The sequence below is a fragment of the Oryzias latipes genome, chromosome 13 (genome assembly GCF_053564925.1).
Source record: "Oryzias latipes strain Hd-rR chromosome 13, Olatipes_Hd-rR_3.1".
Lineage (NCBI taxonomy): Eukaryota > Metazoa > Chordata > Actinopteri > Beloniformes > Adrianichthyidae > Oryzias > Oryzias latipes.
This window is the reverse complement of record NC_136249.1, coordinates 28804658-28820036: the sequence shown is the minus strand read 5'-3', so window position 1 is coordinate 28820036 and position 15379 is coordinate 28804658. Positions and strand designations below refer to the sequence as shown.

General features: G+C 40.9%; 1 protein-coding gene across 3 annotated transcripts in view; it reads left to right on the top strand.

Annotated features, from left to right (window-relative positions):
- Positions 1 to 15379, top strand: part of cadm2b (cell adhesion molecule 2b) — a 201747-nt gene that overhangs the window by 159999 nt on the left and 26369 nt on the right. For all 3 annotated transcript variants that reach the window (XM_078956606.1, XM_078956605.1, XM_078956607.1), the window contains one exon: positions 6357 to 6506. In XM_078956606.1, the coding sequence (XP_078812732.1) occupies positions 6357 to 6506 (150 nt within the window). The remainder of the gene's footprint in view (positions 1 to 6356; positions 6507 to 15379) is intronic.

The following is a 15379-nucleotide window of genomic DNA, read 5'->3' as shown; positions in this document are numbered from 1 at the left end:
ACCTCCGTGTTTGATTCTGTTCAGGACGCACGCATCTTCACCAAACTGGATCTGCGCAACGCCTATCACTTGGTACGTGTCAAGGAAGGAGACGAGTGGAAGACGGCATTCACAACGCCTCTAGGGCACTATGAGTACCTTGTTATGCCCTTTGGGTTGACGAATGCCCCTGCCGTCTTCCAGAGACTCGTGAATGACGTCCTCAGAGACTTCCTGAACCGGTTTGTTTTCGTCTATTTGGACGACATTCTCATCTATTCCAGCAACCAAACTCAGCATGAGCAACATGTTCGTCAGGTACTCACTAGATTATTGGAAAACCAACTGTTTGTCAAAACAGAAAAATGTGAGTTTCATGTGGCAACCGTCCAGTTTTTGGGGTACATCATTGAGGCTGGTCGTATACGACCCGATCCCTCCAAGCTTGAGGCAGTATCTAAATGGGAGCCCCCTAACAATCGGAAGAAACTACAGCAATTCCTTGGGTTTGCCAATTTCTATAGACGATTTATCAGAAATTACAGCAGCATAGCTGCTCCTCTCACCCGCCTGACTTCCACTAACCTCAACTTTCAGTGGACCCCTGAGGCTCAACGGGCTTTTGATCATCTTAAAGAACTATTTGTCACTGCTCCCATATTGATTCAACCCGACCCCTCACGCCAGTTTATAGTTGAGGTGGATGCCTCCGATTCCGGGGTGGGAGCCGTCCTGTCCCAGAAGGAGCAAAAGTCAGGTAAACTTAAACCCTGTGCCTTTTTCTCTAAGAAATTGTCACCAGCAGAAAAGAACTACGACGTGGGAAACCGCGAACTGCTGGCTATTAAACTGGCTCTGGAGGAGTGGCGGCACTGGCTGGAGGGGGCAGAACAACCTTTCATCGTCTGGACTGATCATAAGAATCTGGCTTACTTGAGAACGGCTAAAAGGCTTAACTCACGGCAGGCTCGGTGGTGTTTGTTCTTTGATAGATTCCGTTTTACCATCACCTATCGACCCGGAACCCGGAATATCAAGCCCGACGCCCTCTCCCGGAAATATTGCTCCACGGAAAACACCACTACCACCATCATCCCATCCACCTGTATAGTGGGCGCCCTCACCTGGGATATTGAAAATCGAGTCCTCCAAGCTCAAGGTGAGGAACCCGATCATCCCCCATGTCCTAACGGTACCCTGTTTGTACCCACCAACCTCAGGTCCGACGTCATTTCCTGGGGGCACACCTCTCGAGTATCCTGTCATGGCGGCGTACGAAGAACACTCAATCTCCTCCGCAGAAGATTTTTCTGGCCTTCCATGGAGAAGGATGTCCGTGAGTTTGTGGCTGCCTGTACCACCTGCGCCCGCTCTAAGGCTTCCCATTCCGCTCCTGCTGGATTATTGCAACCCCTTCCTATCCCCAGTCGTCCCTGGTCCCATATCGCCTTGGACTTTGTCACTGGTTTACCTCCCTCCCAGGGTAATTCCGTCATCCTCACCGTCATAGATCGTTTCTCCAAAATGGCACACTTTATTCCTCTGTCCCAGTTACCCTCAGCTACAGAGACTGCTCAAGTTTTGGTTGACCAGGTCTTTCGGCATCATGGCATTCCATTGGACATTGTTTCCGACCGTGGCCCTCAGTTCATCTCCCAAGTCTGGAAGGCTTTCTGCTCCGCCTTGGGGGCCACGGTCAGCCTCACCTCCGGATATCACCCCCAGTCCAACGGCCAAGCGGAGAGGGCCAACCAGGAACTGGAGGCAGCTCTACGTTGCCTGGCGGCACAGAATGAGAAGGACTGGTCCCAGTATTTAGTGTGGATAGAGTATGCTCATAACACGCATCCTTCCTCTGCTACTGGGGTGTCACCTTTTGAGGCCGCTCTTGGGTACTCACCACCTCTGTTTCCGTCCCAGGAATTCGATTTGGCGGTGCCTTCGGTCCAGCAACATCTCCAGCGTTGCCAACGCGTCTGGTGCCAAACCAAGGATGCTCTCCTCCGCACCAAGGAGAGCAACTGCCGCATCGCCAATCGACACAGGGTGGTGGGACCCACTTACCAGCCTGGTCAGAGGGTATGGCTCTCTACGCGCAACATACCCATTCAAGCCCACTCCCGAAAGCTGGCTCCACGGTTCATCGGACCCTACACTATTGAACGGATCTTTAATCCTACCTGTGTCCGCCTTCGCCTTCCGCGAGCGCTCAAGGTACACCCCTCTTTCCACATCTCCCAGATCAAACCTGTTCAGGACAGTCCTCTGTGCCCGCCGTCCGCTTCCCCACCACCCGCCCGGGTCATCGACGGCGCCCCCGCCTTCACGGTTAGCCGGATTCTGGACGTCCGGCGTCGGGGTCGCGGGCACCAGTTTCTGGTTGACTGGGAGGGTTACGGTCCTGAGGAGCGGTCTTGGATCTCGCGCTCTCTCATCCTGGACCCGTCCCTCATCGAGGATTTCTTCCGGGCCCATCCTGATCGCCGCCCTGGACCGCCTGGAGGCGGTCGTTGAGGGGGGGGTACTGTCATGGTGCCTCTGTCAGGTTCCTTCCCCCTCCCCTCTCTGCTTGGCCTCTGATTCATCCCAGCTGCGTCCACTCATCTCATCACCTCACCGACCTACTTAAGGAGCCTCAAGACCAGGATTCATCGCCAGATCGTTACCCCTGATGGTGCTAGTCTGGTCTTCCTCTCTGTCTTTTCATGTCTAGTATCTCGTCCATGCCTCACGTACGTTTTCCTGTCTCCAGGACCTTCATGCCCACGAGTGGACACCTCGAATCAAGAGACAACCGAGCAGAACATCACCAGAAGCCACCTACCTAGTCACGGAGTCTCAGTCACGTCCAGAGCCATAGCCGAACCTCCAGCCAAGCCAAAGAGCCACAGCCGAGCCGAAGCCACGCCAAGAGCCACAGCCGAGCCGAAGCCACGCCAAGAGCCACAGCCGAGCCGAAACCACGTCGGGAGCCGCAGCCGCACTTCCACGTCTCGCTTCGGAACTTCGACGTCCCTCCAGCTTCGCCGCCCTCCTGCCACAGCATACTATGTCACCTTTCTGGAACTATTAAACTTACTTACTTACTTCCATTCACCTCCTGTCCTCCTTCGGGTTCCAGCAACTGGGTCCGCCAAGTTAGCGAGCCATGACAAAAGCATAGTAAAGAAGAAAAAAAATCATATGTAAGTCTCAATGGAGTGTAAATCGCACTTTTGGGAGAAACTTATTTAACAAAATACGAGAAGTAGAATGAACATTTCATTTTGAAAGGCAAATCATGCAAATGGGATAGCAACAATAGACTAAATATATACACGCTTCATTACGGCAACACATTGATGCCTATTTGGCTCCGATGAAACTTAGGAAGAATCTAATATATTAGTGCAACACATGAACAATTATTCAGATAACCTTAGCATAAAGATGGTATTAAAACATCAACGAACCTTTTTATATCACTTTAAATCACTAAATCCATTAAAATCTTCATTCTCTCTGTCGTTTTTAACAACTCCGTTAAGACAGGTGTGTAGCTTTGTTCATACCCCCTCGGCAACATGCGTTCAAGTAACCACTTTCAATAAAGAGTCTATGTTAGCACGCCTATATGTGTGTTTTGGGCTTCTGCATTCGAAACGCTCATGCTCATGAGTTGCTACGCAGATTTTTAAGACCGTTTTTGTGCTGTACATCCAAAATGTGCGTTCATTAAACGCATGTTGTAAGTTAAACCAAGTTTTAATTTCGACCAATCGGGGACTCTGATGCGTTAGCGATGTATGGATGACGTGCATTTGTCAACCGTTTGAAAGTTGATCATGGAGGTGAAGTTAATAATTGCGCATTGTGCATGGTTATATGACACCAAGTCTTTTATATTTCAGAATAGATCTGTAAAAGAAAAAGCCTGGAGCAAGATTTGTGAGATTTGCACTGGTTTGACGTTTTGCATCAAAACCTCTTCCGACTGTAGGTACATGCGCTAGTATCGGGTAGCAACAGTCCAGTGTGAACACCACTGCAAGCTTTACAAACAGCTGGGACTTGTACTCTGAAAAATAGAGTATTTTCAAAGTCAACTTGTCCATGATACTGTAGAATTGGGTTAATAATGATCCAATGGTGTTTGAGAGATCAAAGCAGAAGTTTTTCTAACATGAAATCCTCCAAATGCAAATGTCATGACCAATAGTTTCTCAAAATGTGAAATTCTGTTATTTTAAGAGTCACTGTAGACTTAAGAGATTTTTCTAATTGAATTTTGCCTTTACCAAAAAAGACACGGCATTATTTAATTTCTTCCCATCAGTGAATTCTCTTTTAGGAAGATTTAAAAAAAAAAGATCCACTAAAGTGCCTTGCCTGCCTTGCTAATAAGGGCATCTAGCTATGTTTGATCAGAGCTGACACTTACTTATTATTCATTTCAGACAGTTAGGAAAAGCAAAAATATTGATTTGCACCCCAGCAGCCTGTGATCATAGCAGCTAAATACAGTTTAGCCATCATTCATGCAATGAGTTGGATCTGTACTATTTTCTCCTGACATTTCTAAAAAACAAAACAAATATTAAATAATGACAACCTAAAACACAGAAGACCTTTGGTTCTGTGGTTGTGAACCATATGCTTGATTACAAAGTTTCCCTCAGTCATATTGTTTTCATCCATCATAAGCTGGTTGTTACCCTTGTCATCGCTTTATTGGACAGGTGATGTCAACGCTTGCTGTTGTGTGAGTTCTCTTCCATTGAACATGTTTCCTACAATCAACGCTACAATGCTCTGTAAAAAGGAAATAATAAAATATTTCAAATAAAAATGAGCACTTTCATTAATTAACATTAGTAGAGAACACTAAAGCAACCTTGTCTGGAACTAAAATGTTACCTAAAAAGCAGAAAGTTGAATCTAACGAGACAATCGTGAAACAAAACCTAAACATTTCAGATAACAATCACAATTGGAGAAAAATAAACATATTTATTAAAGATGTGCCACGTTGTTAAATGTTGAAGTTTAGCCTTTTAATGTTTTCTTATGCTATGGCTTTCCATAGTACCGTATTATCAAACAGGAATTTGGTGATGATGGCGTTGACTGTGATGTTTCCCAAGCTGGTGAACATTACCAAACACACTGCACCATTTTTGGTCATGTTGGCAACGAGTTTTTACAAAAATAAAAACATTAAATTGTAACCAAAGTAAAAACCTCACAGGTGTGTGTGATTTCACTGACATACTATCTTAGACATGATCCTAAAAACCTGAGCAGCTGATGAATAAGCCAGTGACGCTCCAAATAAAGATACCTTTTCAATAAGTAGTCCACATTTTTTCAAATTTCCCCTAAACTTGTGGTTTCATGACTTGAATATTCCCAAGAAGTTGAGCTTGGAGAAAGAGAACGCAATTGCTGTAACTAATATAAAATGTTTTCCATTGTAATGTAAGTTCACTTTTGTCTGTTGAGTTTATGGGGTCAGTAAGGACAGCTGGGGTCAGGGAAGGTCCACAGAGCTGTTGCAGCCTTCCCTGTACCCAAGCAAGAACTGGAGTAATGAAGCAGACAGCTTCTCTTTTAGTGGACATGTGGAGGTAATGTCACTTTCAAACTCAATACCGAATGAAACTAGAACACCCCTCAAACAACACAAGAAAATATAGACGACGTGAAATGTTTGCTAACATGTACAGCATTGAACATGTGCCGGGTTTTTTTTGTTTTTTTTTTTACAAGGCCGCATCCAATCTCTCTTCCTTCAAAAGGGGTTTGGTTTTAGACACGCCTCAGAAGCTTGGCAGAGTTAAAAAAGACAGAAATTGCATAAAAACACTTCTGTGGTGTAATTAGAGAACTTTTTTTTTTGCTGAAACGTGTACAAACATGTAATAAGAAGGTATATTCCAACAAGCATGGGTGATTAGGCTTCATTTGGATGCTTTTTGCTTGCTGTGATGAGCGAGTGTTCCAAAGAACAGCAGTCGCTCAGATCGAAGACCAACCGTGTCTGGGATTATGTGTCAATTTACCACCCAGCTGTAACTCTACACCCCACAGCAGAGCATGACTACTTCTAATTAGGCCATGCTACCAATTAGGACCTCTGCAATAAGGCAACGAGAAAAGCTCTGGGAGAGTAAAGCCTGCTATTGTTGCCACTGTGAAAAGTCTCCTACTAACAGCTGCTGGTAGATGGAAACCATGTCAACCAAACTCCCACTGAAGTATCTGCGGCAGTTTACCTTGGCAGGTCAAAATGCTAACTCAGTCAAATATAAGTCCAAACAGGAAATGAAGTCGCTGCAGGAGAAGACACAAATAATGAGTCCAAATCGATGCTTTAAACTCTTATTGTCATCCCGCAGGTGGCATGGGTCAGTTCCCCATCACTCAGAATGTGACGGTGGTGGAGGGGGCCACAGCGAACATGACCTGCCGTGTGGATTACAATGATAACACTTCCCTCCAGTGGTCAAACCCTGCACAACAAACGCTTTTCTTTGGGGACAAGAAAGGTAAGCAACACTGCCACAAATAAAAAGGAGGCCTCTGATGAAATGCTGAGACACAATAGGGATGCCTCTGATAGATAATATTACATCACAATCTTTTGTCATCAATTTTTCACATTCTGAATGTTCAAACTTGTCTCTGCTTCCCTGCCTTGGAGCTATTTGACTGAATGCATCGAAAAAGGCACGATAGGAGGGAAATACATTTATTACCCGTAATGTTGAAGCAGACTTTTAATGAGTTTATGTCTCTGCTGATGTCCCAGGGGCACAAACTAAACAGAAATAGACTGTTTTTGTATTGTACTTTTGTAATCACGCCACACTGACAGTGCTGTTTACAACTGTGTAATGCCTGTGGATTGTGACATGATTTGGGATTAATTAGTATCTCCGCTGCCCTACATTTGTATAGCTGTTTTGATTTTACTCTGATACGGAAGCAGACTGTTGCAACTTTGTGAAACAAAGCCCCTGCTGGAATGAATTATAATGGGCTGTCAGCTAAATCCAATTTAAAGGTGACAAAAGTCTGGATTTGATAAATTGGAATTGTAGTGAGAGGGAGCACAAAAGTGGACTGGTCTTGTAGGGGTCGGGGTGCTCATCTATCAGTGTTTCTTGCAGCATATTACCCATTTCATTTATGTTGTAGCTGCTAATACAATATCATCTGTTCGGTGATTGAAGATGAACTTTCCCTCGGAATATCAATTGAAAAGGGAGGGATGGCAGAGTGAAGCTGCAGAACGAGAGTCACTATTGAAGAAATAGTTTCTGCCTGACAACTGATTAGATTTAGTAATGAGGTCTAAGGTGTTTTATTAGATAAAAATTCCTCCAAATACAATTAAAGTTAGTGTTATCTTACACAGAAGCGCTTGTGTGAGTGCCAAATGTCCTCAAAGGATGTGAATTCAAACACAAATTACAAGATTAAAACCTTATTTTAAAGTTTTTTTTTTTATATACAAATACATCCCGTTTTTAAAAAATGCATGTGTGCTTATAAAAAGTAACAGGGTGACACAACAACATCTTTTTTTTAGGTGTCTGGTGGGCATGAATGTAAGCAGTGTTTTGTTTTTTCTCATTGTAGTATTATACAAAGCAATATTTTTTCTCATTTAGAAATATTGAATCTGCTGCCTATACATCAGCAGAATAAGCTTGAAAAGCGCAATACAAAGAGTCACATTGCCCATTTTGGAAAGACATTTATAAGGGGAGACAGAATCCTTTTTTTCTAACCACTAAGGATGACAAAATGTATGCCGTCCACTCAGTTCAAGTTGCCAAGGCTAAGTGTGGGAACACTTCCTCTCCATCTCCTGCAGCCAAATGAAAAGCTTTATTGGCACAGCTAACATGATGCCTGTGAGGCTATCAGGAATAATGAGAGGCGTGCAACAACACAAGCATCACACGAAGAACAGGGTGGGACACCTGGAAAGAAGTGTCTGCTTTGCCAAATCGCCAGTTAATTGCTTGGCACAGGCCGGCGCCTGTCATTCTTCCCCTGTTTCTTGCGTCCTTTTGCAGAGCCAGTACGGAATCTTGCATTCATCCTCCTGCTATGAGTTTCAGAGTGCTATCTAACTGCTGCACTTAAAGCAAGCTTGTTTCCCCTCCATCTAAAAAACAACTGGCCATTGATCGTTGTCACAGAGAATATTAGATTATTGCTGCAATGATGTATTGCTTTATTATCTGTGTTAATATTTTTTGGACCTGCGTGATGACTTTTTTTTCTCACAGAGCTTTTCGTCTTTCTCAGTTGTTGATGTTGTCCACCTATCTGCATTCTCTCATGGGATTTTGTGACAGCACAGCCCTTTGATGCACATGCAAATCTTCACCGTTCTCTCCTCAGACGGAGCTGAGACATTTTTGTCATTGTTCCTGTGTAATCCAAAGGAGATTCAGCTTCTAACACCTGTAATGTGTGATCCTGTATGCTCAACAAATATAAGCAGTGATTCTTTCAGGCTCTTTTTGAAATCTACTTCCGCTTATTCCCCTAAGCTTAGCATTAGAGATAAGGGCATTTGTCTCTGTTTTTTGAGTTTGAAATAAAATAGGGAAGCTGAGAAAAGAGTATTAAAATGACCTTTTACAATCCTTTGAGAACGGCTTTCTATATTATATCAGCTGAGTTTCACAGCTGATGGGGAAAGTAAGACAAAATCTGATCTTTGCCCTGTCTATAATTTGTTCCATTTTGAATTAGGCCTGGCAAATTAGAATACAAAAAGACCAGTTATTACAATTAAGGATAAAGGGATTTTCTGATTTTTATGAAACAATGACTCACATTAATCTACCTCAGCACTGCGGGATGTGTGTAAAGTTTTTGGTTTTTTTCTTTAAAACAGTACTACCATGTTTTCTGCACTATAAGACGCACATAAAAACCTTCCTTTAATCCGGAGTGCCTTATATAGATAAATTTTGGTTGTGCTCATTGATGTCAAAGTGATTTGGAGAGGTAAACGGTGCTCTGTCAAAATGTCAGTATAGTTTTAATTGAAGTTGCAAACAAGGGCGCGTGTTGTTAATAATAATAATAGATTAGATTTATTTGCGCTTTTCAAGTCACTCAAAGCGCTTACATTGTGTCCATTATTCATTCACTCCTCATTCATACTTGGTGATGGTAGCTACTGTTGTAGCCACCGCTGCCCTGGGGCAGACTGACAGAGGCGTGGCTGCCATTTCGCGCCTACGGCCCCTCAGACCATCACCGGGATCATTCATACACATTCACACACCAGCGGAGCCACACTGGGAGGCAAGGAGGGTGAAGTGTCTTGCCCAAGGACACAATGACAGCTGACTGGCAGGAGCGGGGATCGAAGCGCCAGCCCTTGGATCATTGGACGATCTGCTCAACCGCCTGAGCCACTGGCGCTCCTTGTTATAGATACTCTAATGAGGCTAACGTGCACCGTTGTTGGACTGTGTTTTTCATGGGTTACTAACAGGGTTGGGAGTTAGCGTTGTCACAGTAATGTTTGTTTTAGCAATATTGATCTTTTTTTTGTTGCAAACAAGATTTGGAGTGACAGTTTTTGTGAATACATTAGCGTTGCTTTCGTGTAGCTTGTTACAAACAAGTTCTACAGTTACTGTGAATGCAGTGAATAAAGTCTAACTGATAATTTGACTTATATCTCAACCTTGGTTTATACCGGGCATGTGATGCACATTCGTAATGTCCATGGAGTTCACACTAAACAAGCAGGGCGGAGCATTTTCTTCTTGTTGATTTGCTGCAGTTTACTAGCGCATTTCAACCACCTACAGTTGGAAGAGGCTAGTTCCGGCTTTATTTATTTTTTTACAGCTCTATTTCAAAGAAAGACTTGGTGTCATATAATTCTGGCCGGGCACAAACCACAATTATTAATTTCTCCTTCATGATCAATTTTTAAACACTTAGCACTTCCGTGATTTAAAAAGGATGTTACCCATACGTCACTACCAAATCCAAATTCCTTACTGATCAGAAGTCAACTTAGTTTAACTTTCAACATGCGTTCAATGGACGCACATTATGTGCGTAGAGCCCGAAAACGGTCATAGCCTAGCAACACGTGAGTGCAAGAGTTTTGAACATGGAAGCTTGAAACATTCATAAACGTGCATTTGCATGGACTTTTCATTAAAGGTTGGAGGGTGGAAGCACATTGCAGAGGGCGGTGTGAACGTAGCGTAACTACTGTATTTCGTTTCACTTATTGCGCCTTATAGTTCAGTGTGCCTTATTTATGACTTATGTTTACAAATAGACCATTTATTGATGGTCTGCCTCATTATACGGTACGTCTTATAGTACGTTCATATATGCGTTGATATGCTTGAAGGCAAAAGTAAAAACTTTATTTTTGTTATATTAAAAAAATCGTCTAGCATTCACAGAAGAACAGTCTCTATATGTGTTTAAATCTTTATTTAAATCACAAAGCATCAAATGTGTGCAGCAGTTTAAGTTACCAATTTCTGACTAAAGACCATGGCTTTTTTGTGCGCTCTGCTTCTTAGAGCTTAGTGTTTCTTAACTGAACACAACATTTCATTGGAAAGAGTTGGAAATAAAATTAAGTTCAAAGAAACTCCTCTGGGCTGAGTTAATTAATATACAACCAGAAACAAACAAGTAGACAAGTGGGATTTAGATGTGGTGTTCCACAGAGATCACAAATGTAACCTTTTTTGTCGTTGTTTTGTTTTTGCTCTTTACATCTTTTGATTATTTTGATATAAGAACATGACATATTATACAATATCAGTGTCATACTGACAAACTCATTTAATCATTCATTCATTCATTCATTCATTCATTCATTCATTCATTCAGTCAGTCAGTCAGTCAGTCAGTCAGTCAGTCAGTCAGTCAGTCAGTCAGTCAGTCAGTCAGTCAGTCAGTCATTCATTCACTCATCTTCTGCTGTTTATCCCTTTCGGGGTCACGGGGCTGGGGACACCCTGGACAGGTCGCCAGTCTGTCACAGGGCCACAATCACACACCCATTCACACTTACACTCACACCAATGGACAATTGTACTGTACTGTGATTGTAATATTGGGCTATATAAATAAAATTGTACTGAATTGAAATTGAACTTATGATTCAAGACAAATAAACTTAAAAAGGGACATTCTTATGATATTTTATTTTTGACACCAGGAATTCCTTTTACAAAAGTTTTTAGTTACCTTGGATGGTATTATTGTTGCTACTTTGCACTTCTATTTGGAAGTGTTTCATATTTGACCAGTATTTGTTTTGTAATTTATTCTTACACTACATTTTTCAAGACAACTTACTTCATGTATAGGTGCATCCTGTTCCATTGGGATACTGAACATCATGAGGGGTGGACTACAGTAGAACCAGAAAAACCAGAGCTCTAAATAATGTATTAAAACATTTTCTGTGATACATAGACTGTAATTTCTTTGAAAGGCCTATCTTTGCTTTTCTACTGGGTTTGGGATAAAGTTTCATTTATTAAAAAAAAAAAAAAAAAAAACAGTTAAAAGCAAACCCCTCTGACATCCTAAAATCGGATAGTGCCTTATCCACGTGTACAGCATTCTTGTTCGTACTCCAGGTATGTTCATAGTTACCAGGTCTAAAATGTGAGGCTTGAACATAAAAGTTTTAGGATTGTCTCTCGTGGAACCAGCTGTCAGTGATGGAACAGAACACTGCTTTTTTTCTCTGCTTTGTGGTCAAAGCTGAAGAGTTTCTTTTGGAAAGAGCTTATGTGTAATTTACAGATTTTTTTATGTGCTCCATGTTTTATTTTACTCGCCTATATACAATACTCTTTTTACCATCTTGTTTCTATTTTAGTGTTCCTGTGTATGTTTTTAGTGGCTCCTAGTATTCAAAAGGAGGCAGAAATAGTCTTTACACATCCATGAGAAAGTTTAAGATTTATCAGATTAAAATCTAATCAACTTTAGAATAGAAAAATACCATTTTCTTTAGTCAGAAAAATACTGCTTTTTTAGTCCTGGCACCATTTAAGATATTATGAAGATATATTGAAGATATATCCTAACCCTCACCAAAAGATAGGCTTCAGGCGCAAACAATTGACGCAAATTATTACTGACTAATCAAAATCAAATCAAAACTTTATTTGTTCAACACTTTTCTATCAGAAGTAGCTCAAAGCGCTTCACATAAAACATATTCCAAATTTAAAAGACAAAAAGAAAAAAACACACGTATCGTAAACACATGCATTGCCCCCACCCCACCCTACACACACGCACACCCACCCAAACACACACACACAACATAATAAAGCATAAAATAAGACACTGAGTTGTGAAATAGAATATCTAGCTTATGGTTTATCATTTATTTATATGGCACCTTAACATGAAGTCGAACAAAGCGCTATTCAATAAAATCTACAAGCAATGAAAACAATTAAAACGTAAAAACAATTTATAGGTAAAATAGTTAAATATATAAAAAAATACAATAGTAAAATTAGAACACTGATAAAAGCAATAAAATGCAATAATCTTATTTTACTGTCTTCTTTTTTCTGTGATTAGAGAAAGAACACATGTGCACCAAGGAACATTTGAATTCTAACTTTGTGTGAAGCACAAAAGGCTAGACAGGTTTACATGCAAATGTTTTATTAATGGCAGATTATAAAATGTATTTTTTTAGTAAAATAAATATTGATGCCTTCTTGTTTTGTTTTATTCAATCAAACTGTGTTTGATTAACTGCAACATGCACAAAGAAAAACTATGTTTTTATCAGTTAATAGGCTGTTAGGGGTCTTTTGGTCTGCAATCATCGGACTAGGTTACTATTACTGAAGATAAGTGAGCTCTAAAAGAAAATGAATATTGCTGGTTTGTCATATTTTGATCCATATGGGTCGTGCTTTTGCAAATTTAACCAAAGATGAAAACCGCCTTCTTCTTCTATCATGCCAGCTGGTTTCTTGGCATGCTCTCTTTATCCCTCATATTTCTGTCTTCCTGGATTCTTTCTACCTTGAAGACTTCAAATGCAGAAAAAGATCAAAATTGGATAAAAATTCTATTAATCAAATGCAGATTTCCCAAAAGTCAAAGCTTTCCTCATTAATTTGTCCACATACCAGGTAATATGCAGGCCCACACTAATGAACTAATGTGATGGAAAAAGGGATTTGGACCATATGTCTTTCGTAGAATTATACTTTTTATATGTCTGCGCTGTGGGGAGTTATTATGACTGAGCAGGATAAATGAGAGCGGAGCTGTCCTTTGCTGTCTCCATTATGATTTATTTCACTTTTGGCATCTGTGGAAAAGGATAAAAAGTAAGTTGTGAGGCTCTTGAAAATGGTAATGACATTCATGAAAGCATACAGAATCTTTTGTCAGATAGGGGGGAATATGAATTATGCAATTAATGGCAGACCTTCTGCAGGTTGCATTTCAAAGCCATGAAACTAATTGAATCTTTTCATGAAGTTTGAAAATATATGTTTGAAGCACAACTATATAAATATAGACTTTATTCAACTTTCACTCCACTGTATTTAGATAACATATTTAAAATACAAATTATACTAAATATAATATAGTGTGATGACATGTATTTTGGTACAGATTTGACATAAATCTTCTCCATTTCAGTGTCATATTTTAGAAGTCCATGGTTCATTCTTCATGACATTTAATTGGGGCATTCAGCCTGAGCCATAAAGGTCACAAAGCAAAATTGATCTTAATTGTCTTGTTATAATCAAAATGCTGTTATGTGCTAAATGAAAGCTCTAATGCGAGCATTAAAACATTCATTAACTTGAGAGAATGAAGGATAATTACCAAGGATGCAATTACAGGAGTAAGCACCAATGAAGGCACATTTAAACCCCCCATTCTGGTAAACACACATTTGATGGTTGTTATGAGCAAGTGAAACAATGTTATCAATATATTTTTGTTTGTTTGTTGCTGCTGCGCTGAGTAAAGTCCGACACAAAGGTTTAAGTCTAAAAAGCTTCTGGAGGAAAAAACATAAACTTGACTACATTTCATAAAGTCAGATGCTTTTTCTTAATTCCTTCAAAATGTGTTTTACAAGTAACAAGGCAAAAAGTGTTATTCTTTGAAGAGATGTTTACTGTCCATGAAGAGATTTTTACACAGACAACAAACTGTTTCACGGCCACGGCTAATGTCTTTCTTCAGGGTCTAATGGGCTTTTATGTGTTCTGCCTTATTTCAAGCTTCACTGAAATGTGAATCTGCCATTATGGAACTATGCACTCTGATATTATTGCAAATGTAAAGAGCTACTCTTTTATGTACTAAACAGAATCTGTGGCCCCCCTGCACTCGTATGTTTTATTTATCTTAGCACTTCGGAACGGTGATGAATATCTTGTGCTTAAAAATCCAATCGTTTGAAGCCCACCTGAACGCTAGCTTTGTTCTTGCAGCAGCCAATCTTATGTTGTGTTCACTCCGGCCACGGCAACGTGCCTTCAAGCTTTTAATGATGTCCATGTAAAGGCATGTAAATGCCATTTCAGGCTTCCAAATTCAAAATTCTTGCATTTACGCATCACTGTTTTTAGTTCAATTTTTGGTGCAGTTTTTAAGTCCATTTTCAGGCCCTACATACAAAATGCGTGATCATTGAACGTGCGTTGAAATTTAAAGCAGTCGAACTTTAACAAGTCAGGGACTCTGATTTGTTAGTGACGTACAAGTAGCTTACTTTCTCATTCACACGGTGCTAACCGTTGGAAAACTGATCATGAAAGTTTGTATGCGGCTGGAATTATATGACACCAAGTCTTTCATATATCATAATTGAGATGTAAATCTTGTCTGGGGCAAGATTCACGAGACTTGCACTGCTTTGACATTTCGCACCAAGCCCCTTCCAACTGTAAGTATTGTAAGCGAAACTGTAAGCGAAATTAATAGTTTCGCTTTTTCTTCCCGGCCGGAATTCTATGACAACAAATCTTTCATATTATCGGAACAGAGCTGTAAAAGAAAAAGTCTGGAACAAGATTTGCGGGATTTGCACCGGTTCAACCTCATCCCACTATAGGTGGCGGACAAGTAAACAGTAGATAAACAAAAGAAAAAGGATCCTTTCCCTGCCGCTCCCTGCTGGTATGCGCGTTCATAGCACAAACTTTAACGTGCCACATGTGGGCAGTGTGAAGGCACCTTTACTCGGCAAAAAAATTCGCTCCAAAACCCACAATAAGTGTGTTCTTGAACGTGCGCTTTTGCCCGGTGTGTACCAGTGGGGGCTACTGGTCTGTCAGAGACGGCAAGCTCATTTTCAGCCTACATCATAAAATTGTCTTTTTATTTAAAA